The following is a 24,149-nucleotide window of genomic DNA, read 5'->3' as shown; positions in this document are numbered from 1 at the left end:
ATTCAAGAGTAATCTAATGCATGGGATGGCAATGACAATGTGAGAAATGTAAGTATTTTTTATGGTGCATGTAAATTGTAATAGAGAAGATGTATAGTTAGGGATTGCAGCTCGCAACCATCGCATAACCACTTGGAATCCGCGGTTGAAGAAGTTGAACAGGTCAGGACTCAGAACCAACCAACAGAGTTTTTAGCTGATTTTAGTTTATTCGACCAAAGGATTATTATTTCAAGTCAACTAACAGTTTATGAGAGAAATAATTATTTCATGAATATTGAAGACGTTATGGAAGGGTTTAAATAGTAAATAGAATTAAGTTACAACAAACAAACAAACAAACAGTTGAGGAGGATCCGATCCGATCCGAACGGCCCGCCACCCCGCTTTCCAAAGTCTAACTTAGAACTAGCAACTCAACTCACAAATCTTTTGGCCATGTCCACGTATTAAATTAAATATTCTGTTTTTTTGAAATCAAAAGCCATTAAATTAGAATATTTAGGTGATATTATTATTGTTAAGATTTGAAGGGTGGACTTGACAGCCTTATTATATATTTATTTATATGCGTTATATTCTTGTTTTCATTCATTAAGGGAATAGCGGTGCGGTGGAGGCTATTATGCTTTTCTCTTTCGTCACTTAAATTATTTACTAAATTGAGGCAGAAGCTACATAACAAAAAGGCCAAGGCAATAGGCCTTCCTCTTGACTCTTGTAGAGTATGGCATTGTCAATTCATCCTTCCTCTTGTAATAATTTGGAAACACGTAACAAACCAGAGAAAGATGCCCTCCCTTTGTATTCTTTGTATTTTGTTCACATAATTAATCTCTTGGACTCTTGGACTCTTGGACTCTTGGAGGATGGTGGGTGAAAGTGAAATCCTAAATGCTATAATGCTTCTAGTTCAACAACTTTAAGGTTTTTTCTTTTTATTTTAGGATTTCTTATTTCTACAACCTTTTTATTTTTATTTTCTTTCTTTCTAAATATCAGTACAAGCCTACAACTAGAAGACGACCAAGTCTTCAAGTCAGTAGTCTATTTTTTAACTCAAAAATAGCATTTATAATAAGAGAACACTATGAAATGTGATTACGTACGCAACCCAAAAAGCGTGCCAAAGAGAGAGACTGAGAGAGAGGCAGAGGCAGAAAGCAAAGAACATGTAACATGGATCATATAACTAAACAAGAATAAAGAGCCATTCCCATTCCCACATTTCCATTTTACCTTTTTTTTTTCTTCTACATTTTCTCTCATTTTTCCGTTTCCATGCATGAAAATGGCAATATGGGTTCGGAGTTGTTGGTTGGTGTGTGGGTCTCTCTCCTTCTCTCTGTGTATGTGTAGGTGATGTGAGAGAGAGTGTGTGTGTGTGTGAGCGAGTTTGCCAAATGCCATCTCTTTCTTTCTCTCATTGAAAACCTCTCCTTCTTCTTCACGCCGCCTCACTCTCTCTCTCTCTCTCTCTCTCTCTCTCAATCCTCACCTCACCAACAACACTTATTAACACACCCACACACTGTCACTCCCTTTGCACTTCCCTTTTGTTTTAATTTACCAAAAACACCCTCTTTCTCTTCTCCAATTCTCTCCCAAACACTCTCTCTTTGCTCCTCTCTCTGTATATGTCTCTGTTTTCTCTCTCACTCTGATACCACTGCCCCTCATTGCCTTTTTCTCACTCCCACGTACGTCTCTCTTCTTTCTTCTTTTCTTTGTTTCAATCACTTATTGGGTTCTCTTTCTTCTGCATTGTTCTTTCTGTTATGTTTACTCGGGCCTGCTCTTGTTTTTTTCTTGTTTATTTTCCATATTTCCGATATATCGTTTTGTAAAGTTTTGATATTTTTGTGATTCTGAATTCTGAATTTGGCACTGGCTTCTTGATGATCAGGATCATCTGGGTTTTCTCACATTTGATCAACCATCGAATTTGGGTATGTTTTTCCTTACTTTTTGTTTAATGTGATTTTTCAAAGCAATCCGATTGATCAACCCTTTTCTTTGTTTCGTACGTAAGAATCGAGGAAAATGTGTTTTTTTTATATTAAATTTTTTATTTCTGTGATGATCCTAATGGTTTTGATGCATTTTGTGGACTCTGTTTTCCGACTTGGGGTTGGCATTCATTGATTTTGCGGTCTACAAATTGTCTCATGCTTACATAGGTCTTTCTGTTGTTTATTCTATGCCGTGTTTTTTTTACTTTGCAACATTCACTTATGGGTAGGGAGATTTTGGTGGCAAGAGCCTATTTTTGGGTTGCAACATTCATTAAAAACGGTACATTTTTATGATCATTTGCTCTAGTCAAAGTGATTTTTATTAGATTGCGGATTTTTGTATTTCATATTGAAATTCTGGGTGTTTATATTTGTAAACTGTGAGTTGTAATTTGCTTAAATATTCTAGGATTATTTTAAGTATTGGATGGCTTCGAGTGACGTTGGTGTTGCATTTGCTGAATTTTGTACTTATGTCATGTGTGGTTCTTTTGAGTTATAAAGAAAATCTTGCTGAATTGAAGGGTTTATCTGTGGAGTTGGCTTGCCTGCTAGTGCTTGCTCTGTTTGCCAGAGGGCATTCTTAAACAGACTGTGAATACGATATGGAAGAAGGAAGAACTGAACTAGAGTTTGATGAATTCGAGAAGCTTCTTGGAGAGATACCAAATGCTACTTATGTGAACCCACATTCTGAGGAATCTGGAACTAAAAGTGTGTCTCTGAATGGAAGCTTGTCTCCCATCTGTGTGAACTCCTACAAAGGGCCTTTAAGTGAGAAACTCCATAACAACGGCAGGCGGAATGAGGGAAAGAACTCAGTGAAGAAAATTCAGAAATCACCTGTGGAAAGGGGTCAGCCAGAGGTGACAAATCTGCCTGATGACCGATCCTTAACATCTGCATTTGCAGGACTGAGCTTTGATGGTGGGGTCACTATGGAAGCTGGAAGTCACGAGGAAACTTGTAAATCCATGCAGAACTTCTCCTTTTCATTGAATGGCCAAATCCCAAACAGCTTAAAGACGCATATTTCCGATTTAGATACTCCAGTCATGGTCGTTCCCTCTTTCCAAACACCGAATAACACACCTTGTGGCTTTTATGAGTTTGATGTGACAAAAATAGGCCAAGAAAGTTCAAATATGTCAAAATTCAATTCTGAAGAGCTTAAGAAACCCCAGGTTGTCTATTCACAGCCTATGGAAAATTTATCTTCTGCTGTTCCTCTAGCTCATGCAGTGCAAGGTTTTCAGTTCCTCTCCAATGTGCCTGGCCCTGGTCTGCAGTTTCCTCTAACATCTGATCCGCAGCAATTCTTTCTGGATGCACAATCTCGTAGTCCTTACCTACGTTCACAACAGTTGAACCAGAATCAAGTTAGTTGGAGGAATATGGAAGAGGAACAATATTATAGGATGCAGCAAAGATATGTGTACTTGCAACAGCTTCATGATCAGCGGTTGGAAGCTCAGCATCTGGTTCAAGGAAGTGGGAATATTGCAAGCAGGCTAACATGTCCAAACCCCAGGCATCCCCATTTTGAGGTGCCAATCTCCCATCGGCTCGAACAATCTAATCAAGAACGAGTTTGGAACAATTATGCGATTCCCAGGGGTCCACACCAATCAAATCCTGCCCTTTCTTACACAGATTTTAATGGGATTCAAGTTTTTGACAAGGTGGGGAAACAGAGTTTTCCTGAGAAGATTCTAACAAGATCACATGGAATGAACACACTTAAGGCTGTGAAGTTTGGTGCTGTTGGAGCAGATGAATCACTTGCTCATGTTAGTCACAATGGAAAAGTTCTCTCAAATGGTCATTTCCGGCATACCTTATCTACTCAAAACACTGGATGTTTTCAGTTGGATAGTTTAAGCACATGGGGTATGTTCCCTAGTTTGATGCACCTTAAGAATACAGATATGAAGGCATTGCCTCAGAAATATACCGACATGAAGGCATTGCCTCAGAAATATAACTCCATGGATGAAATTACTGGTAGAATTTATCTCATGGCTAAGGACCAGCATGGTTGCCGCTTCTTACAAAGAAAATTTTCTGAAGGCGCCCAAAAGGATGTTGAGAATATTTTCTTTGAAATAATAGATCACATTGTTGAGCTCATGACAGATCCTTTTGGGAATTACCTCATCCAGAAGCTGCTTGAAGTGTGTGGTGAGGTTCAGAAAATGCAAATTCTTCATTCAATCATTAAAAAGCCGGGAGAACTCGTTAGGATTTCATGTGATATGCATGGGTTTGCCCTCTCTCTCTCTCTCTCTCTCTCTCTCTCTCTCTATACATATACATGTGTGTGTGTGTGTGTTTTAATTTCTCCAGAGTCAATTTTTTCTTTATTGCTATTTGATATGATAAAATTGGGAACTCTTCCCAACCACAGGACTCGGGCTGTTCAAAAGGTTATTGAAACCCTCAAAACTCCGGAGCAGTTTTCCATGGTCGTTTCCTCCCTAAAGCCAGGGATAGTGACTTTGATAAAAAACACAAATGGCAACCATGTTGCACAACGCTGCTTGCAGTATTTAACGCCTGAATATCGTGAGGTAAAAGATATTGATTTGTGCGTTGAATTATTTGTGAAGTTTACAAATACATGGATGTTGCTGATATGATGATGTTTTCTTTTTCTGCACAATGATGCAAGCAGGCTAATTTATCTGTACATCTTCTTATCTAGGTACAAGCACCTGAAAGATTAAGAGAAGGATAAGAAAACTTTTTAATTACTCTTAGTTATCTTTACATACGATTGAATTTAATTGTATCATTACTCAAGTCAACTGCTTTGTATGCTTAGCTATCATCCCATGATTTTGCTCATATTTCTTTTTGGTTTTACGTAGTCTCTCATTTCAGATTTTCATCTAGTGGAAGAGGCTTTTTCTCAGGGGTGGGGTGAGGGGATGCTGCTCTCAACTTGGAATGGCTTTCATTAGGCTAATGAAGTGTAACAAAGCCAGGACTTCCTTTTACAATAAGATCACTTCTTCGTATCAGTAGTGGTGGTGGTGGTAGTAGTAGTAGTAGTAGTAGCAGCAGCAGTAGCAATAAGATCACTTCTTCTTTGTATCAATAGTAGACCCACAGTAGGAGTAGTAGCAGCAGCAGTAGTATGGGACTTTTCCTTTTCCTTGTTTATAGAGCATTAGATGCTAAACTGATAAGACCAGATCACCGGCTCTTGGTTTATCATCTGGAGTGGTCATTCTGCGTGGATGGGTTTCTGTCTCCTTTGCTTATATATTGTAGCAGCACAATGATTTGATGTTCCTATATTCTTGGTTTAAATCTTATTATCCTACAGTATTAGTCATTTTAGAATTTAAAGAAATATTATAGCATGGAATGAAAGAATGACATTGGTTTCTTTTGCAGTTTCTTTTTGAAGCTGCAACTACTAATTGTGTAGAGCTTGCAACGGATCGCCATGGCTGTTGCGTGCTTCAAAAATGCCTTAGCCATTCTGATGCTGAACAAAGAAACCGATTAATCTGCGAGATCACTTTGAATGCTCTAATCCTTTCCCAAGATCCATTTGGGTACTCTCTTTTTCTCATTTCTCTTCGATATCCTTGATATGATGTGTTCTTAGCATGGCAACAGATCTGTGCGATTATTTACTACACTTCATCTGGGAGATATTTGGATTTACTTCTTTCAATACACCATCTCAAAGAAGTGTATTGACATGGCGATAAAAAAGCATAGATTAGCTTGTAGAGAGGGATGCATAACCAATCTCAGTGGATGCTTTCCCTAAAAAAAATGTGTATGTGCTGCTTTTCCTTTTTGCTCTTTTCTGAGGAAAACAATATTGGCAATAACCAAGTAATGTAGATATTAAGTTTTAAGGTTTGATTTATAAAGATCGATACTGATTTCATAGCTCTTTTGGCTTAGGTCTGTGCAATGTAGTGAATTTTGACCTGCGGCTGGTTTTCCAAACATGTCTTGTGTGTGGTTTTACTCTTGGAAACCAGTGCTCCGTGGAAGCATAGGCTTGTTTAGATTGTCTCTGAAAGATTGAATAGAGTAATAAAGCCCACACAAAACAGCTTTCATTACACTAGAGTTCATTCAAATATGTTTAACAAGCATCAATTACTAGTTTTCAAATCCAAGTTTGAATGTACAACTTTGAGCAAATAATGTCATTGTTTTTTTCATTTTGCAGGAACTATGTTGTGCAATTTGTCTTTGAACTTCAGCTTCCATGGGCAACTGTAGATATTCTTGACCAGTTGGAGGGTAATTATGGGGATTTGTCTGTGCAGAAGTATAGCAGTAATGTGGTTGAAAAAAGCCTGAAATATGCAGTTGAAGAGCGGCGCATACGCATTATTCAGGAGCTGATAGAAAATCCGCGCTTGGATCAAATCATGCAAGACCCTTATGGCAATTATGTTATCCAAGCAGCACTCAGTCAATCAAAGGTTAGTAAATGCATTGGAGCTAGATTTTCTTGGCGATTATGCTAATCCTGTTTGTTTTTTGTTTTTTGTTTTTTTTTTTGGGGTTGTAGTGACTTTTCTTTTAGTTGCCCTTATGAAATTCTCTTCTATATGATTTATTAGGTGATATGGTTAAAGATTTATTGCTCCTTGTAGAGGAAAATTGTAACAGTTACAGTCATATTATTGCTCTTCTACTACGAAAAACTATCTGATGTTAACATGGTGGTTCCAAGTTTATTTTAGTGGAATGCATCTTTGTTGTGTTAAAATGATTAGGTCTTCTCTGCTTTATGAGCAGGGAAATTTTCATTCTAAACTGATGGATGCAATAAAACCTCATGTGCCTGTGCTTCGGACCAGTCCTTACGGGAAGAAAATCCTCTCTAGCAATATTTTGAAGAAATAATCTGTTGGTATTATCACAATATCTTCTCCTTTGACATATCATTCAAGCTTGTTCGATTTTCATTTCTTTGTTGGGTATTTACAACTGAAGCTTTTCTTTCTGCCACTGTAGGTTTTAATTATTTGAAAGAATTCCTGTAAATCTGTAATAAGCAGGTGATCAAAAGTCTTAAGCTTAGCATTATTGCTTATGGTTTTTTTTAGATATGAAGACCAAAGATCCCTTTAAGCTCTCATATAAACAGATGGAAAGTGAATTTTAATTCTTCGATTTTCTTTCAGCAGGTTTTGACTACGTCAGAGCAATCTCGCATTACACGAGATCCATATGTTTGTAGATAAGCGGCTTCTTTTTGTTCCTTTATTTTTGCATAGAATAAAAGCAGTGTGAAGATGTAGAGTTGTTTGAGCTATGGAGAAGTGTACCATGGTTGAGTGTCTTGGCTGAAGCCGTAGCTAGTTGGATGGTGTCAAGATGGAGCAATTGGAAGTTATCTGTTTTTTCATGTGAGACATTTTAGCAATGTAAATCTAACATCTATAGATTACCATAATGAGCTTCATCTATGATTGTGTGTGTGTATATAATTATATATGAGTATTCAGAAACATAATGTTCTAATTTAAATGATAATGACTTAGCATGCAAGTGAAGCTTTTTTCTTTTCTTTTCTTTTTTAAAAGAAAAGAAAATAAATGAAAAAAGCTACATATAACTTAGCATGCAGTTTCCATTCCATCTGCTGCTGCCAGAACGTAAAAACCTCTCACTTCAGTCTTTCATGTGCTGAAATAAGGCAATATCGGTGGCAGAACGCACAACACAACACAGCACATAACGTTACCATAAAGGGTCTATTTTGTCAGCCACCCATAAAAGTGACACGTGGCCTCACACAGAATTGAAGACAACGGCCTATTAGAGCCACTAGTCATGCACTTGTAATCCAAACCTTTTTCTTTGAGACCAAACAAATGGAATTTTCATTCCAAATTTCAGCAGCTCCAACTCCAAGATCTTCTCCTTCAACATTCAGCTAAAACAAGCAAACTAGCTCCAAGTCAGACCAAAGACCATGTCTTTAGCTTCAACTAGTCACCTCTCTCTTTGTTCTTCACCAACCTTGCCAAGAACGGCTTTAACCAAGCAGACCCAACTTCTATGTTCTCAAACCAAGCTTCTTTCATCCAAGAATTGGTCATGCCTGAGCACTTCACCCTGTTTTCTCAATACCCAATTGGTAAAGCTGTCAATTTTCGTCATAAAAGCATCGGAAACTGAGTCTCAAACATCGAAACCAGCAGCAGAAAGTGGAAATGAGGAAGGAGGAGAGGAAGCATTTGAGGAATATGAGGTAGAAGTGGTGCAGCCTTATGGGCTGAAATTTGCCAAGGGTCGAGATGGTGGAACTTACATTGATGCGATTGCAGCTGGTGGATCTGCTGATAAAACTGGCAAGTTTAGTGTTGGGGATAAAGTACTTGCCACCAGGTTTGTGCTTAGATTCGTCTTCCCCTTTGAATTTGTCCTAGCTTTGCAGCTTGTAGTAAACCATGCTTATTGCTTGACTTGATATGATATGCTTGCTGAATGAATAGTTAAGCATGTGGCTTGGTTTGCATGAGGAGGATCCATATTTTTGTAGCGACTATGTTTTTAAATGTCTAGCCCTGTCATTTATCATGGTCTTGTCTTCAATGGTTCACCAATAAATTCATGGAACAAGATGTTGGGTAATCAGAGATATGAAGGGGCGCTCTGCTTCTTCCAATTAAGTTGGAAACAAATGCTTTATGGGTTTTGCGATTAGTCTATACCATAGGTAACTCATTTGAAGTCCGTATCATTGCTTCCACAAACTGTCAACACATTCCTGTGTATCTCAGTTTCTTGAGGGGTTAGATGTTGCTATACGATTAACTAAGTACTTTGGATTTGCTTAAATTTTTCTTCTTCTTCTGAGAATGTAATTAAGGAGTGCCTGTTTGGATATGTGATCAAAGAGTTCTAAAATGCATGCAGTGCAGTTTTCGGGGATGAAATATGGGCTGCTGCTGAATATGGGAGGACAATGTACACCATTCGCCAGAGGGTCGGTCCACTTCTAATGAGAATGCAGAAGAGAAACGGTTAGTAGCTCATCCTCTGTGCCTGCTTTGTACTCTTTATCCTCTACCACAATCTTACCTTCAAGTAAAATACGCACTCGTACACTCAATTACAACGAAAAACAAGGTTATTTAGGTGTTGAATCACACAAAAACTATAGAAACAATTTGTTCAAGTTTAAGGTTCATTTCCCTTAAATCAATATTTTGTAACATTGTCTGATGTCTTCAACAAATTTATTTCTTTCCAGGCAAGATAGATAATTCAGGTGAATTAACAGAAAAGGAGATTATCAGAGCTGAAAGGAATTCTGGTGTAATTAGCAACAAAGTGAGGGAAATCCAAGTGAGTGAATCATTGTTCCAGTTGCCAATATAAACAATGCAGAATTGTTTCTTCCTTATACAAGAGAGATATTTCTAGAAATGGCCTCCAATGTAGTCTCTATATGTTTGTAAATGACTTCAGATGCAAAACTACTTGAAGAAAAAGGAACAAAAAGCAAGGAGAGAAAGTGACCTTCGAGAAGGGCTGCAGCTTTACAAGTATGCAGCTTGATCTTATATTACACTCTCTCCTCATAGGAAGTCTAACTTTCAGATACGTTTAATCTCACTGGCAATTTTTTTCTTTGTTCTTTTATTGGTTGATAAAGGAAAGCCAAATATGAGGAAGCATTGGAGAAATTTGAGTCTGTACTAGGATTAAAACCAGAGTTAGATGAAGCTTCGGTGGCAAGTTACAATGTTGCTTGTTGTTATTCTAAGCTTAATCAGGTATTGCTCTTGTTTGAATGAACAAGGAACTATTATTACCATTGATCGTTTTGCCTCAGTATTTATCTTGGTTTTGGCATTGGGAGGTTTAATCAACACACCAACTTGCCACTAATTTTGAGGTCAATAGTCAATGATCAGTAACACCTATTTTACTATTTCTCAGTATGCTTATTTCTACTTGAGCAGTTAGCTCAACCATGAAAAATATTTCCACCTGAGTTAACCTATATTTTTATTTATCTGTCTACAGCTAAACATCACAGGTTAAATATTTAGTGAAGGATGTTCTCACTTTTCCTATTCATTTATGTCTTCAACTAACTGCTTTATTTACATTCCAATTCTTTAAACAGATACAAGCTGGGCTCTCTGCCCTCGAGGATGCCCTGAAAGCTGGATTTGAAGACTTCAAGGTAACATACCAATTTGAGAATACCATGGTTTGTTACATAGATCTTCTTAAGAAATTATTATTATTGTTGACAGAGAATCCGGACTGATCCTGACCTAGCCAATGTAAGAGCATCTGAGGAATTTGATCCTCTATTGAAAAGATTTGACGAATCATTCATCAATGAGAATGCCATCAATGCCATAAAATCTCTATTTGGAATTTTCAACAAGAAATAGAGTCACAAGTTACTTCGGAAATTAAAGGACTTGAGCTGGTGTGCGTTTGAGCTTACTAGAAAGTCAACAAAGGGATTGACTGAGCCATCCGCCATCTGACGCTTCAAATGGATCAGTTTCGCAAGTTTCAATTTGTTCATGGCTTTAGTTTTGGATGAGTTTTGAATAGATTTTTGTTTACTGTACGTATTTCCATTTTTTTTTCTTCTCTGATGAGAGTCTTCTATTTGCAATTTGCAAGAATTTAAGATAGAAGGAAACTTAAGAGGGTTACGAAAAGTTTCGTATCAGCTTCCTCAATACTTGACATTTTGCCACTAACGACATGCATACGCAGAGTCAGACACATGCTAATCCTTGACATTAAACGTTTAATGGAGTTTTAGAACTATAAAAAGTAGAGTAATTCATCAGTGCATTCCTTGCAATAGCAAATCCATATTCCATGCTTATGCTGTTCTACCACATCATACGTTTAGTTATGCTGTTGGCTGTAGCAACTTAAGATGTTTACTGGCAGAAATTAGAATCACAAAAAAAAAAATGGCTGTCATTACACCCTCTAGCTGTACATTTCCTCATGTGATATGAGTTTAAAGTTCACAGATTTTATGTGCATCGTGACCATTTTAGAGCATGACTCTGCCGGAACATTAAGCATCTACATGACAAAACAACAACTTGATAAAGTTTCAGAACATGTGTGAAATTTCATAACCAGAGGAACACAATGTTGTTGTGTAAGAGAAAATACACAGCTTAACATTCTTCTAAAGCAAGAGTGACTATCCAATCTATTGAATTCTCATAAAACAGTCTCTTGTGAGAGCTGGTAAGGCGAAATTGACTAAACTGAATTTCAATCACTGTGGCTCTGTTCAAATTTTAGACTTATTGGCTGGATATATGTTTCTCCTTCTTTCTCTTGTAGTTCATGTAGTTGCTTTAGGAATTTGCAGAGTGGAAGCTGATTAAGAGGGTCATAAAATAACACAAATGCAGCCTCTTCTGTTGTCGTCTTCATTGTCAGTATCTTCTAGTTCACTGTTGAAGAAACAGAAGTTACGTAGTAAATAGATGAGAAACCAAAACCACTCCGGGATATGAATATGCATTAGCAATGAAGATGACAGTGACTAGAAGATACTAACAAGAAGACGACAACAGAAGTGTATTAGCAATAGAAAAGGCGCAAGTCTATCTCAGCGTGTTTCTTTAGTCCTATGGACAACATCATCCATAATCTGCCTAATTGAACTGCCTCCAACTGAGCCAAAGTAATGATAGGATCAAAGGTGCCTCTTTGTCTCCGGTTGACCCCATGTCTTTTGTCATCATGGAAGATCAGTGCAATCTATCTAACCCCCAACATTGAACCATTTACCTATTGTAATCAAAGACTTCTCTCTCAATCTTCACCTTTGTTATTTCTCATGCTAGAAACCTCTTCACACCGATACATATTTCTTCATTTCCCAGCCATATTTGTGTTACTCTTTCCCAAAAGACAACTCTTTTTTTATCAATGCAATCGATTTTGATGTGAAACTGATAACTACCTTCACTCAATCAAAATGAAATTAAAAATGAAGAAGAAGAAGAAAAGCTCTTCTTAGCATGTCTATCAAGTCATAAGTTCACCTAGAAATTACTTGTTATCTTTCTGAAATTCTGAAGAGAGAGTTTTTCCTCATAGTTTGCATCAAAACACATATAATGTATGAAATTTCCTCCATTTGTTAAAAAACATAAACTAATGGCAACCAATTTGTTCCTGCAAATCGAACTACAACCACCTAGGCGGCTCTTCCTCCAATTCTAATATCTCATGGATAAAATATGCATATATGTGGTTTCACATGAATGTTATGGTTGGATCAATCCAAACAAACTTACTAAAAGTTTCCTTTTCTCTTTTCAGATCCTGCAGCCGGGCTGTTATCTGATGTAATTCAATCTCTCTACTAAGAGTTCCACCCAAGGAAAAACTAAGCAACACAACGGAATACGAACACAATAACGAAGTAGCATGACAGAGAGGGAGAAGAGAAAGAGAGAGAGTACACACCTGCATTCAAATTCCCTGATCTCAACAAGTTCTTTTCCGAAAAAGTCCATCCATTGTACTCTCTTCTTGAGCTCCTGTTTTGGAGCACTGGAGTCCGAAATGCGCTTTCTGAGACTACTTTGGAGATGAGGCTCAGCTGGTTTTGGAATCCCATCTAAGTTCTCCTCCTTTATCTCATTGGTGTCAACAGATAACTGATCAGATGTTTCAGGAACTGACACAAGTTTTGAAGGCAAGGGTGGATGTGGGATATCCTCTAATTTCAGTGGTCCAGGAGTGTATATATGAGGGGAAGGTTTACAAAAGCAAATGAAGGGAGGACAATGAATCTTGCAAAACAAAAGCCTCATCAAAAATTGTGCCTGATGGAGATAGACTAACAACTTACCATTGTTGCCCTGCAACTAGCTCATTTCACAGTTCCAATCTACTATGTGTCAAAGTATGACTTCAACTATTGGTTAATTTTTATTTTATTTTATCCCAAGTACCCACGAAGAGAATTTCAAAACCAAAATGTAAATTTAGTTGACACTCATCTGAAGGAGATAAAAACCATAAAGACAGTACATCTGATGATAAAAAAGGAGCCAGTTTTCAAAATCATACAACAGAATCAAATAAGAAAAATTACTTTTGCATCCCTTCAAAGAATTTAAGCTATACTGTAATATCAATTCTGAGCTTCAAGGTTGATTTTTTTCCCCAACAAAACCAAGTGAAACCCAGAAGGAATAAGAGTTTTTAAAGCTTATGATGTTGGATTCCAGTTTCCAACTGCAGAAGAAGAAATGGGTTGCTCTCAAAAAAACCTTGATTTCCCCTGTTTCAGGCAGCAGGGTTATGATGGTGGAATGGATTTCATTTCCCCTTTTATAATGTAGAGGAACAGGAAGAAAGCAATTTTGTCTATGGAAGGAGGATCCTGAAATTACAATGATGCCCCTCTTTCAGGGTTTCACCTCCATTAACTGTGTTGAAACAGGGAAGAAATGTAATGAGAGAATTTAGAAAGAACAAAAAGAAAGAAAAGGAAAGGAGAGCTTAGCTGGAAAGCCAAAAGAACAGTCAACAGAAAGATAGATCAATTTGGAAATTTGGAAGACAGGGCCAACTGTCCAACATTCCATCATGTAACTGTTAATCCCTCCCTCCAAAACGAGCGTTAAGAACAGTAACTGCCTACATAAACTGCTTTGAAAGTTTCTTTCCCTACCAACCAACATGAAATGCAATCATGCAGCAGTGCAAGTGATGTTTTCTAAATCTACAGTTCAACTTGTTGTACACCCCGTACAACTACCGACCAACAGTCTTTTTGTGTCATATTAGTTTATATATGCTCAAATCAACTGGCATACCAAATTGTATTTATTGTAAGCGATTATTATTTATAGACATCGAAAAAGCTCCAAACCTTCTTGGTTTTAACTCCAAGTTGCCTGACATGCAAATATGTGTAAGTTTATTCTTGTTCTAGGATGGGAGGGGGGTCCCTGCTTGAAGTTTTGAAGGAATTTCCTAAGGGATTCAGCGCAAGCCAGCCAACCATGGATTGCTTGGGGGTCGGGGTGGGGGGATGAGGATATTGACCTTTTCAATGCCAACTTTGCCTTTATGAATTTGGGCTCCTTTTTCCAGTTTTGGTCGAAAGAAATGTATATATGTACCGACAGTTGGTATAGAACTTGGAACTTTTGCTTTTCTTTATTCGCTTTTAGAAAGAGCCCAGAAAGAAAGATGCACCTTTTTCTCGATTCTAAATTTAACAATTGGTTTTTTTTTTTTTTTTTGGTAACTTTAACAATTGGTTAATGTGATCCTCCTTTTGGAAGCTAAGATAGGTTATGCTATTCGTATTATATTATATATTATATGCCTTAATTATAATTAGTTCCCTTCCCTTCCCTCTGTCTGCTTCTTTCTGCTAACTCAATTAATGGTTATGCTTTGCTTCTTCTGTTGGACTTGTAAGTTTGTAACCCCACTCCCCACGTAAACCTAACTCATGTATCCTCTTATGCCATCTCTATACACAAACAGTATTTTATTCATCGCCTTTGATAACGTAATTATATGCATCCTACCCAAAGGCACGATTAATACTCATCATGCACGATTTGGGAGCTGATTTTTCGCATAGATAATCCTTGAAAGAGAACCTAAAAACTAAACGATTTTGATCAGTGATTTACAGCCTAAATATATATACACGTTAAAGGGTATGTTGTTGCATGTTGGTGAGAAAGGTTAATAATTGAAAGGCATTGTAGAAATTGATATGGTAGCTACGTGGGCCTCCTCATGTTAACACGGCATGGGTTGGGAACTTGGGACCCAGTAGTAGGCCAATAGGCATGCAACATCTGTAAAAGCAAATAATTTGAGAAGCCAAAAGAGGCAGGTGATGTGATGATTTGTCTCAGAAGTTCACAACCCAACACCACCCAGCCCATGTAAGATTACGAAAGGGGAAGAAGCCTACTCCACTCTACTCTACTCTACTCTCTAGCTTTTTCATTTCATGTGTTACAACAACTTACCAGACAAGCGCATGCCCTCATGTATATCATTCTGGGGGCAAAGGCAGGCCCATCCCCTTGAAAGCAATTCTGTCTTGCATTGCATCATCAAAGCTGGCTACCAAAATTAATAATAAAAGAGATGTTACGCTTACCTGCCTGTTACAAGTTCTCACCCTCATCATTTCTTTGTACTGGCGGCACTGTAACGATGGAGCTTCAAGATGCATCAACTACCAAAACTGAAAAAACTGTATGGTAATTGATTTTTGGTGGAGAAACCCAATTTTATACACCTTTTGGAAAGGCATACAAGTAAATAACAGTCTCTGTCACAGCTTCAGCAAACCCCATATGTTTTTGAAGATCTTGAGATAACCACCTGACCTATAAAATATGTTTCCAAGGCTTCAAGCCTTTCTAGGCACAAAGCAATACAGCAAGCAACCCAAAGGAAATGCATCACATTGGTAGACAAACTTTCATGCTCTTGATGGTAATTCAGAGCATCAGAAATAGAAACGCATCGTGTTGATGATCTCAACTCTCCTTATATCATTGTAACAACAATGTTCTGTTATCAGTCATTTTTTCAACAGCTAACATCATTTTGACGAGGCCCACCAAATGGATCAAGGGGCCTTGGTTGATGAGTTAAAACAGGACATGGCCAAAAGAGTATACAAAAGGGCAACCAGGAAATGAAAAATGGGGAAGCCACAAAATTATGCCAGGTAGCTGGTCCAAGTGGTTAGCCGAGGTATCGTTGCCCACTAAATTGGACATCAGTGAAAATGATAAGTAAGTAAATAAATAAGGCGGGTTCCAGCTCGGCCTCTATATAACTGCTCCTAAAGCCTCTTGCCGGTCTCCTTATTGCTGAACTTTAAGCACCGGGAACGCAATTACATCTCTGATACTGGCCGAGTTTGTTAAAAGCATGACTAGCCTGTCAATTCCAAGTCCCTGAATAAGTTATTTCCATTAGTATTTTGCCTAGAGGAATGTATGAGATATATAAATTGAATAAAAAATAGATGCAAACGGATGACCATACCATTCCAGAAGCTGGAGGCATCCCATATTCCAGAGCTGTAAGGAAATCATCATCAAGAGTCACTTCATAAGACTCATCATTTAACTTTCCTTTATCTTCTGCACTCTCTGTTTTTGAAATAGCTGCTGCTCTCTTCTCATTGTGCTGCCTCACTTGCTCTTCCAAGCGTCCTCTCTGCCAAAACCCATAACCAATGAAAAGTTTTTCTCTGCTATGTAATAGAAGCCAACACAGTGATGTTTTCCTGAGCAACCCCAGAAAAACAATAACAGCCTGTCATGTTTTCTTCGTATTGCCCCCAAAAAAGAAACTAATAGAGGAAAAACACAAACTGGGTATAAAATTTCACCTTAACATCAACTTGGGTATTAGTGACTAGTACGTAATTGAACAAATTGATATAAAAATCTACATAGCTTCCTATATTCCATTTCTAAAATCTTAAATAGTTTAGACTTCTATACTGAAGTTTGTCGAGGAGGAATTAATCATGAATATTTTCATGAGGAGGTTTGTGATTACCACAAGCAGTTCCCACCTATCCAAACCTCATGAAAAATTTAGAATAATTGGCAGTGAAAATAGCCACTGATCAGTGTTCATGATTACCTGATCCGTAGGATCGGTCAATTCAGAGAAAGCATTGGCCAGCTCACGACCACAGATAAAAAGCTCAAATCTCTCAGTCAACCCTGCAATTCTGATTTTGAAGAACTAAGGAGTAAGATGACACATAAAAATACCAAAATGCAAGTAATATGTCATGTAATCAACATGGTATAATACCTTCGGTGTGGCTTGGCCAGAGGAGATATCTCAATAGGATAGTCTAAAACAAATGTAGGTTGCAGAAGCTTTGGTTCTACAACAATTTCAAAAACCTGGACAAATGAATACTTAGGATCAGAGAAAGGAGAAAACCTAGAATATAACAATTAAGATCCGCACTTCAAGAGTTTCTCCTTTTCATCGTTGTAACCTATTTTGTTTATATGAACAGCCTCCCATCACAAGAAAAATCAAGCAAACTAATAAATAGATTTATGCACATAGAAAACCAAAATCAGAATTATGGATTGAGATTGTAGATTCAGATCAACCTCATTAAGAAGGTGGCCAATAGATGTGCATACTTCAAGGGAAGATTTGTCTTTGTAATCAAGATCACCTCCAAGATTTTCCAGAGTAACTTCTTTAGCAACTTTAAGATCATTGCCCATCTCATCAAAATCAATCCCAGTGGATTCTTTTACAAGATTGTGCATGGTTTCCCTCCTCCAAGGCCGCTCAAGATGTATCTCCACCCCCTGCATTGAATATGATAACAGATTAAAAGCAACTCAATTTCTTATATAACTAAGGGCATGTGGTTGCCAACTTGCTTTTATGGCAATGCCAACTGGTAAGAAATCCTGTCACTAGTTCGGTGAAGGTGCATTCACCTGGTAATCAATGGTAAGATTCCCATGAACTGCAAGCGCACATCGTGTAACAATTTCCTCTGCCATGTTAATCATGCTTTCATAGTCCGAATATGCTTCATACATCTAAGATCAGACTAATACCAATAATGATCAGAGCTTCACTTGATAAAGACAGGAAAGTTAAATATCTAATAGCACGAAACTAGTAAGGCTAATTTGGTAACGTACATTAAGATTAACCACATTATCAAACAAAACAAAAAGTAAAATTAACTTACCTCTATAGTGGTAAATTCAGGGTTATGACGAGTTGAAATGCCTTCATTCCTGAAAATTCGACCAATCTCATACACTTTTTCAAACCCCCCAACCTGTCATCCATATACAGATCCTATTCAATATGTAAATATACTGTACAATCATTCAGTTGTTATAGTATGAAACAGTATCACCTGTATGATTTTAGAAGAAACAACATTCAAAATTAGCCATGGCACACATTGTTTTGGAGATCTAGTAATGTATTTTCCTTCATTTGAAAAAGAAAAATTAATAGATAACTAATAAACAGTCTTATGAGCTTCATATAGGAAGAGTATGCAGATTAAAAGGTGAGAAATAACTTTCAAATCTTTATTACACTCAAGCTCAACCACAATATTTATAGTGCAACATAATAGTAATGATCATGATGATGAAGATGACAATAAAAGGGAACACATTAATATTTTATATTCCTGCGAGTATGAGTACTTACAAGCTAACAACTTTTACAACAGTCTTTATATATGTTACAGGGTACTCATAGAATAGGATTTGTAACTACAATACAATATTATATATCATGCCACCTTCGCAGTTTAATGATGAACAGCAGGTAAGCACTTGACGAAACAGACCAGGTATATTATGATATGTAAAACCTCACCAGCACTTATCCAAAAGAGCAGAGGAAAAAGAAAAAGAAAACCCTCACCAGCATTCTCTTTAGGTGGAGCTCAGTCGCTATTCTCAAATACAGGTCCCTTCCAAGTGAATTATGGTATGTAACAAATGGCCTAGCTTCCGCTCCACCAGCTGCTCCCTAGTTTATCAAATCAATTAAAACCCAACTTCCAGGTATATGCAATCCTTGTGAAGTTCACGTATGACACTTGAATAAAATCATACTATGCAGAAATTAAATATTTCAAGAAAAAGATAATGTTTTTTTAACTTGTAAAATTCAGTCCAGGCAACAATTTCTTGCATAAGCATCATCTAATGATAAGAACAGATGCAAACATGTTAATGAGCGAAAATATTTCTGGATTTTCACTATTTCTTTATTTCTCTACACACACCCGAAAATAATTTCATTTTTCAATTAGTTCAGTTCCACCTCACCAACAAATAATTTCAGCTAGGCTTTTAAATTGAATGAGTGTAAGCTTTGAGAAAGCACTATCGCAAAAATTACCAAACAGTTTATCAAATCAAATAGCTAAAACTCCATGTAAATATGAAACTGTGAAGATATTGGCAAACCTGTAGAACTGGAGTTTCAACTTCAATGAAACCAAAAGATTCCACTGCCCTTCGTATCTCTGATACAATCTACTCAGCAAAATAAACAAGTAAATCAATTTCAAGCATGGCAGTATAAATTTGAAAAGTAGCAAAAATGAAAATGAAAATCTCAAATACCTAGAAGGTTTTCATTGTTTTCTGCTAAGGAGAGAAGAGGCGGGATTTACCTTTGCTCTTTTGCGGAATACATCAGCTACCTCAGGATTTGCAATCATATCTACATACCTAAATATTAAAAGGAAAATAAGATAAAACCAACTAAAGAAATTAGACAATTTGGAGGTAAACCAATATTTTATCTACATATAAAATATAGTATTGCAGGAAGAAAGAGAATAACAGTAATTGAGTAGAAATTTAAGGAACATAATATCATTATAAGATTTTCCAGGCTTTGTTAAAAATGAAGAAAAATAAGAGGAAAATTAGAAAAACAGAGGGACAATAAGAAACAAAGTAGGAGACCTTCACACAACACATACCAAAAAATATGTGCATCCATACTATTGAGGCTAATGATTCTCTTAGCACTAGGTCAAATCCATGTTTAAAATAATTTTTTTTTTTTTTTGAATAGAAACACTTTTTATTCAAAATTGAAGGATAAAATAAGAACATTTAGACCAAACGAACGAAACACTATCCTGAAGAGCAGACACAATGCCACTCAACACAGAAAATAAAACAGCCAAACATAAGAGACCCCTTACGATACTACAGCTAGCAGATTACGCATAATTGTAGGATAGGGTATATTCTTAAAAGCAAGTGAAGTTGATGCCCAAAGAGCAGCCCAAAACTTCACTCTTTCCCATAACTCTTCCACCCCCACTCCCTTATACTCCTCGAATATTCTCCTATTACGTTCCAGCCAAAGGTTCCAGACCACTGCTTGCATCAGACTGCCCCAGAGAATTTTAGCCTTCTTTCCCCTTCCCAAAGCATCAAATCTGATTGAAAAAAGTTCAAAGCAGCCTTCCGGTATTACCCACACCGTGTTTACTTCCTTTAGTAACATCTCCCACAATTTTAGGGAGAAAGGGCAATGAAGGAGGAGGTGGTCCACACTCTCCCCTGCCTTATTACATAAAGCACACCAGTGCGGGCTAATGCACACATAGGGACAGTGTCTCTGTAGTGTATCTCCTGTATTAAGTTTTCCCAACACCGCTTGCCACACAAAGATCTTAACTTTTGGAGGAGTCTTGGCCTTCCAAATTTGAGTGTACGGAGAGAAAATCTCCCCTTCACCTCTACTCTGAATATGGGAACATAGAGACTGACAGGAGAATAACCCGGAGGGGTCTAGCTTCCATCTTCTCTTATCCACTCTAGAAGTGACCAATCTCACTCCCTCTAATAAGTCCAATAATCTAGCCACCTCCGCAATCTCTAATTCGTTAAGATTCCTCCTGAAACCAAAATCCCAACTGAGAGGGAACCCATTCGATACCGTAAAGGAGGAAATTATGTGGTTTTGCTTCCTGGACAGATTGAAAAGTCTTGGAAACACCTCTTTCAAAACACCACCCCGGCTCCAATCATCCTCCCAGAATCTGACCCTAACTCCCTCTCCAACCACAAAGACACAGCCTTGACGGAATAAATTATAGCCACTAGAAATATCTCTCCAAGGGCTGCGGCAAGATCCTTGTCTCGCAGGTTTAGCATCCCACCCGTTTGTATCCATTCCATAAATACTTCTGATCGCTTTATGCCATAGAGCATGAGTTTCATTAGGAAACCGCCACAGCCATTTGGCTCTCAAAGCCTCACTCCTAGCTTTCAACAAACCCACTCCTAGTCCTCCACAGATTTTTGCTTTACCCACAATCTCCCATCTCACCGCGTGGTTTTTCTTCCCATCCAAGCCTTCCCACAAGAAATCCCTCATAAGTTTCTCAATTCTATTGGCTACTCCAATGGGAATCCTAAAAAGGGACATGTAGTAAATCGGAATACTACTCAACACTGCCTGAATCATTGTGAGTCTTCCCCCTTTGGATAAGCATGCTTTCTTCCATTTTTGTAATCTATTCTCCACCTTTTCCACTACGGGGTCCCAAAACTTGATTGCTCTGGGGTTCCCACCTAGGGGAAGACCCAAATACAACATAGGCCAAGCCCCCACTTCGCATCCCCAAGCTCCTGCCAGCTCATTCAACAGCCCATCCTCAACATTAATGCCAACTAGAGAACATTTCGATTTGTTGATCTTCATTCCTGACATGAAACAGAATAAATCCAAAATCTGAAGGAGATTGTTCCAGTACTCTTCTTTATCCTCAATGAAAAAAATGGTATCATCGGCGAACTGGAGATGGGATACCTCCACCATCTCATCCCCCAGAATAAGACCATGAAACTGATCATCAGCTTGGGCTTTCTCCATAATTCTACTCAACACATCTATTACCAAAGTGAACAAAAAGGGGGAGAGTGGGTCACCTTGTCTCAGACCCCTTGAGGCCCAAAATTTACCCCTAGGCCTTCCATTAATCATCACAGAGAAATTAGCCGACTCCAGACATCCTCGAATCCAGCTTCTCCACCTGTCCCCAAAACCTTTCCTTATCATAACCTCATCTACAAATCTCCATTCCACATGATCATAGGCTTTCTCAAAGTCTATTTTGAACACCATTCCTGATTTGTTAAGCTTTCGACTTTCCTCCACCACCTCGTTGGCAATCAAGGCAGCATCCAAAATCTGTCTACCCCTCACAAATGCACCCTGATAGCTAGATATAGTGCTGCCCAAAACTTCCCGCAATCTAGAAGCCAAAACTTTCGACACCATTTTGTACAAACTTGTCACCATGTTTAAAATAAATTAATATGAAACAAGAAAACCATGAACTAAAATCCTTCATCTATGTTCACCTACCACGAGCCTTACCATGAAAGCATTTCAATCTTCAATGTTATAGGCATCTAAAACACAATACTCAAAAAGAAAAGATCAACTCACCGTTGACGGTATCGTTTGTCCACATCTGTTAGGCCATGATATTTGTCTGGCAGCGGGAGTAGAGATTTTGTAAGAATTGCAAAAGAATCCACATAGACAGAAAGCTCCCCTGAGGAATTAACCAAGAGAAAGTCTTAGCTTTCTCTGCAAGACCTTGAAGCTAATTTAACCTCTTTTTGGACAACCATGAAACTTGTTGAATGGTTTTACATCATTAGCCAATGCAAATTCACAAAGTTGCAAAATGATTTTACTTTTAGTTAGCAAATGATCTATAATTCAGGAATTACTGAAATAGAATTCTTGTTCATTTTATTCTGGAAGCTCTTCTCCTATCAGAGAAGCTTAGCAACTAAATATGAATAAGAAACATTACAACACTTACCTTTCTCTGTCCGCTTGATGGATCCACTAACACCAACTATATCACCAATATCAACAAGTGCCTTTAACTGGTCAAATTGATCATTTGCAAGCCGTTCCTTTTCACAGTAAAGCTGAAACCAAATATTTATAATTATAACTTCACTCAGCGCCTTACTATAATTTTTGTTTAGTTTTATTTGAAGGGTATACAAATTTTCTTTTTTCTAAGGAGACCAGGAATGATATATAACCATCCAATATTAGCAGACATGACAGGAAATAAACATAATGACAATTGAAAGTATACACAACCAACGAACTAAGATCGAGTAACAAGTACAACAAGTCTAACTGAGCGAGCAACCAAACCTGAATTGTTCCTGAGTCGTCCCTTAATGTCAAAAATGCAAGCTTTCCAAACGCTCTGCGAGCCACAATTCTTCCTGCCACAGATACAGCATCCTTTTCACTCTTTGACTCTTCACCATCCGCTAAATGCTTGTATATATCTTGCAGCTGATTAGCAGTGTGAGTCCTTTCCCACCCATAAGCATATGGCTCCAAACCTTTGCTCCTCAGTTCTTCTACCTATAAACCCATAAAGAAACTGTTTTCATATGAAGGAACTTTGAAACCCAGAATTTGAATTCCTTCATTTCCCAACATTCTGCCAGTAACCAAGCAGAGGATTATAAAGTTCCAGACTTTCAGTCAGAGCTTCATTTTATATAAAAAGTTACTTACCTTCTTTAAGCGAATGGCTCGAACAGCATCTCTATCGGATGTGGAGGATGATGTCGATACCCGCCGGTTTCTGCCGCCGGCGTTGGTAGTGGTGGTGGTAGTGGTGGTGGAAGAGCAACAGCGGAGGACCACTCTAGAATATGAAGAAGAAGAATAAGAATTAGAATAGGGTCGTCTAAGAGTGGTGGTGGTGGTGGAAGAGGTACAGCGGAAGAGGTGCTTGAGTGGTTGCGAAGATAGGCTCCATAGCTTCAAGGGATCCATCTCTTGTTTTTGGTTTCAAAGCCACTGACCACTGCTTGCTGCTTACTTGTTTCTTTTACCAAACATCGAACTCCAATGGACCCCTCAATATAATCCATGGACCCAAAAACCATCAAATAGTGGGCTTTGTGAAATGGGCTTCAGGTTGCCCACCTTCATGTCATCACTCGTGGAAGATGTGGAATAATTTTGGGGTACTATTTTTGCTCACCATTTTAACTTAAGATGTACTATCACCGCCTTTCTTAATACTTGACACGTGTCTATGAGCATAACCATAATTAACTATTTGTTTTGTATTTGTGGAACCAAAGTTATTTCAAGTATTGAAAAAGATGGTGATGGTACACCTTGAGTTAAAGTTGTGAGGAAAAATGCTCTCCAATTTTAGTGTATTGCATTATGCACTCACTGTATGAGGAGATAGATATAGGATACCAGGCATCTGAGAAGGAGAAGAAACCATCCATTTCAGTTTTCAGGACAATTACCGCTACTTAATTTAGTTATCTTTTCTTGGGTGTTTCAGAAATTTACCAGTGTTCAAAGAAAGCAGCATTCTGCACCCAAAAATGTTTTGGTCATAAGGAAGCATACTCATACAGCAGATACTCATTATTATTCTGAACAATGTTTACAGTACCTTAATTTTCCCCTGTTTTGATTGAACCAAAGTGCATATTTTGCCTTTACAAAAACACCATTACAGTTATTCTGATTATTATTCTAGTTGCTGAACAGTAA

General features: G+C 37.8%; 4 protein-coding genes across 8 annotated transcripts; 2 read left to right on the top strand and 2 right to left on the bottom strand.

Moving 5' to 3' along the window:
• The first annotated feature begins 1,248 nt into the window (after positions 1-1,248).
• PUM12 (pumilio 12) lies at positions 1,249-7,529 on the top strand. Of its 4 annotated transcripts, none has more exons than XR_002527037.2 (9): positions 1,249-1,700; positions 1,907-1,949; positions 2,540-4,278; positions 4,423-4,585; positions 5,418-5,581; positions 6,217-6,475; positions 6,795-6,909; positions 7,014-7,057; positions 7,184-7,529. XR_002527037.2 is itself a non-coding variant. In XM_021960967.2 (9 exons), exons 3-7 carry the CDS (start codon positions 2,621-2,623, stop codon positions 6,900-6,902), a joined length of 2,352 nt encoding a protein of 783 aa, XP_021816659.2. In that variant the 5' UTR covers positions 1,249-1,700; positions 1,907-1,949; positions 2,540-2,620; the 3' UTR covers positions 6,903-6,905; positions 7,014-7,057; positions 7,187-7,529. The 4 variants fall into 4 exon arrangements, 2 of the variants coding, with proteins under 2 accessions (XP_021816659.2, XP_021816660.2); XM_021960967.2 differs by having other exon boundaries at positions 6,795-6,905; positions 7,187-7,529; XM_021960968.2 differs by having other exon boundaries at positions 6,795-6,905.
• Positions 7,530-7,847: 318 nt separating this feature from the next.
• On the top strand, positions 7,848-10,722 carry ZKT (protein containing PDZ domain, a K-box domain, and a TPR region). The gene is made up of 7 exons (XM_021961064.2): positions 7,848-8,393; positions 8,925-9,031; positions 9,262-9,356; positions 9,480-9,556; positions 9,667-9,787; positions 10,144-10,203; positions 10,277-10,722. The coding sequence occupies exons 1-7, from the start codon at positions 7,978-7,980 to the stop codon at positions 10,418-10,420; spliced, it is 1,020 nt and encodes a 339-aa protein (XP_021816756.1). The 5' UTR covers positions 7,848-7,977; the 3' UTR covers positions 10,421-10,722.
• A 364-nt stretch (positions 10,723-11,086) lies between these two features.
• LOC110758985 (nuclear polyadenylated RNA-binding protein) lies at positions 11,087-13,815 on the bottom strand. Its single transcript, XM_021960972.2, has 2 exons — positions 12,489-13,815; positions 11,087-11,464 (listed from the first exon to the last, which is right to left on the bottom strand). Exons 1-2 carry the CDS (start codon positions 12,836-12,838, stop codon positions 11,401-11,403), a joined length of 414 nt encoding a protein of 137 aa, XP_021816664.1. The 5' UTR covers positions 12,839-13,815; the 3' UTR covers positions 11,087-11,400.
• A 1,726-nt stretch (positions 13,816-15,541) lies between these two features.
• On the bottom strand, positions 15,542-23,450 carry OVA5 (Lysyl-tRNA synthetase, class II). 2 transcript variants are annotated; one of them, XM_021961032.2, is made up of 14 exons: positions 23,142-23,450; positions 22,767-22,985; positions 22,417-22,528; positions 22,032-22,140; positions 19,228-19,285; positions 19,019-19,087; positions 18,468-18,575; positions 17,770-17,862; positions 17,510-17,614; positions 17,168-17,374; positions 16,854-16,948; positions 16,677-16,767; positions 16,068-16,241; positions 15,542-15,976 (listed from the first exon to the last, which is right to left on the bottom strand). In XM_021961032.2, the coding sequence occupies exons 1-14, from the start codon at positions 23,403-23,405 to the stop codon at positions 15,884-15,886; spliced, it is 1,797 nt and encodes a 598-aa protein (XP_021816724.2). In that variant the 5' UTR covers positions 23,406-23,450; the 3' UTR covers positions 15,542-15,883. The 2 variants fall into 2 exon arrangements, with proteins under 2 accessions (XP_021816724.2, XP_021816725.2); XM_021961033.2 differs by having other exon boundaries at positions 15,542-15,959.
• Positions 23,451-24,149: the final 699 nt, after the last annotated feature.

This window comes from Prunus avium, chromosome 6 (assembly GCF_965620075.1).
Source record: "Prunus avium chromosome 6, drPruAviu1.hap1.1, whole genome shotgun sequence".
NCBI classification, from domain to species: domain Eukaryota; kingdom Viridiplantae; phylum Streptophyta; class Magnoliopsida; order Rosales; family Rosaceae; genus Prunus; species Prunus avium.
Note: the sequence above shows the minus strand (reverse complement) of the source record. Positions and strands in the feature narration are given on the sequence as shown.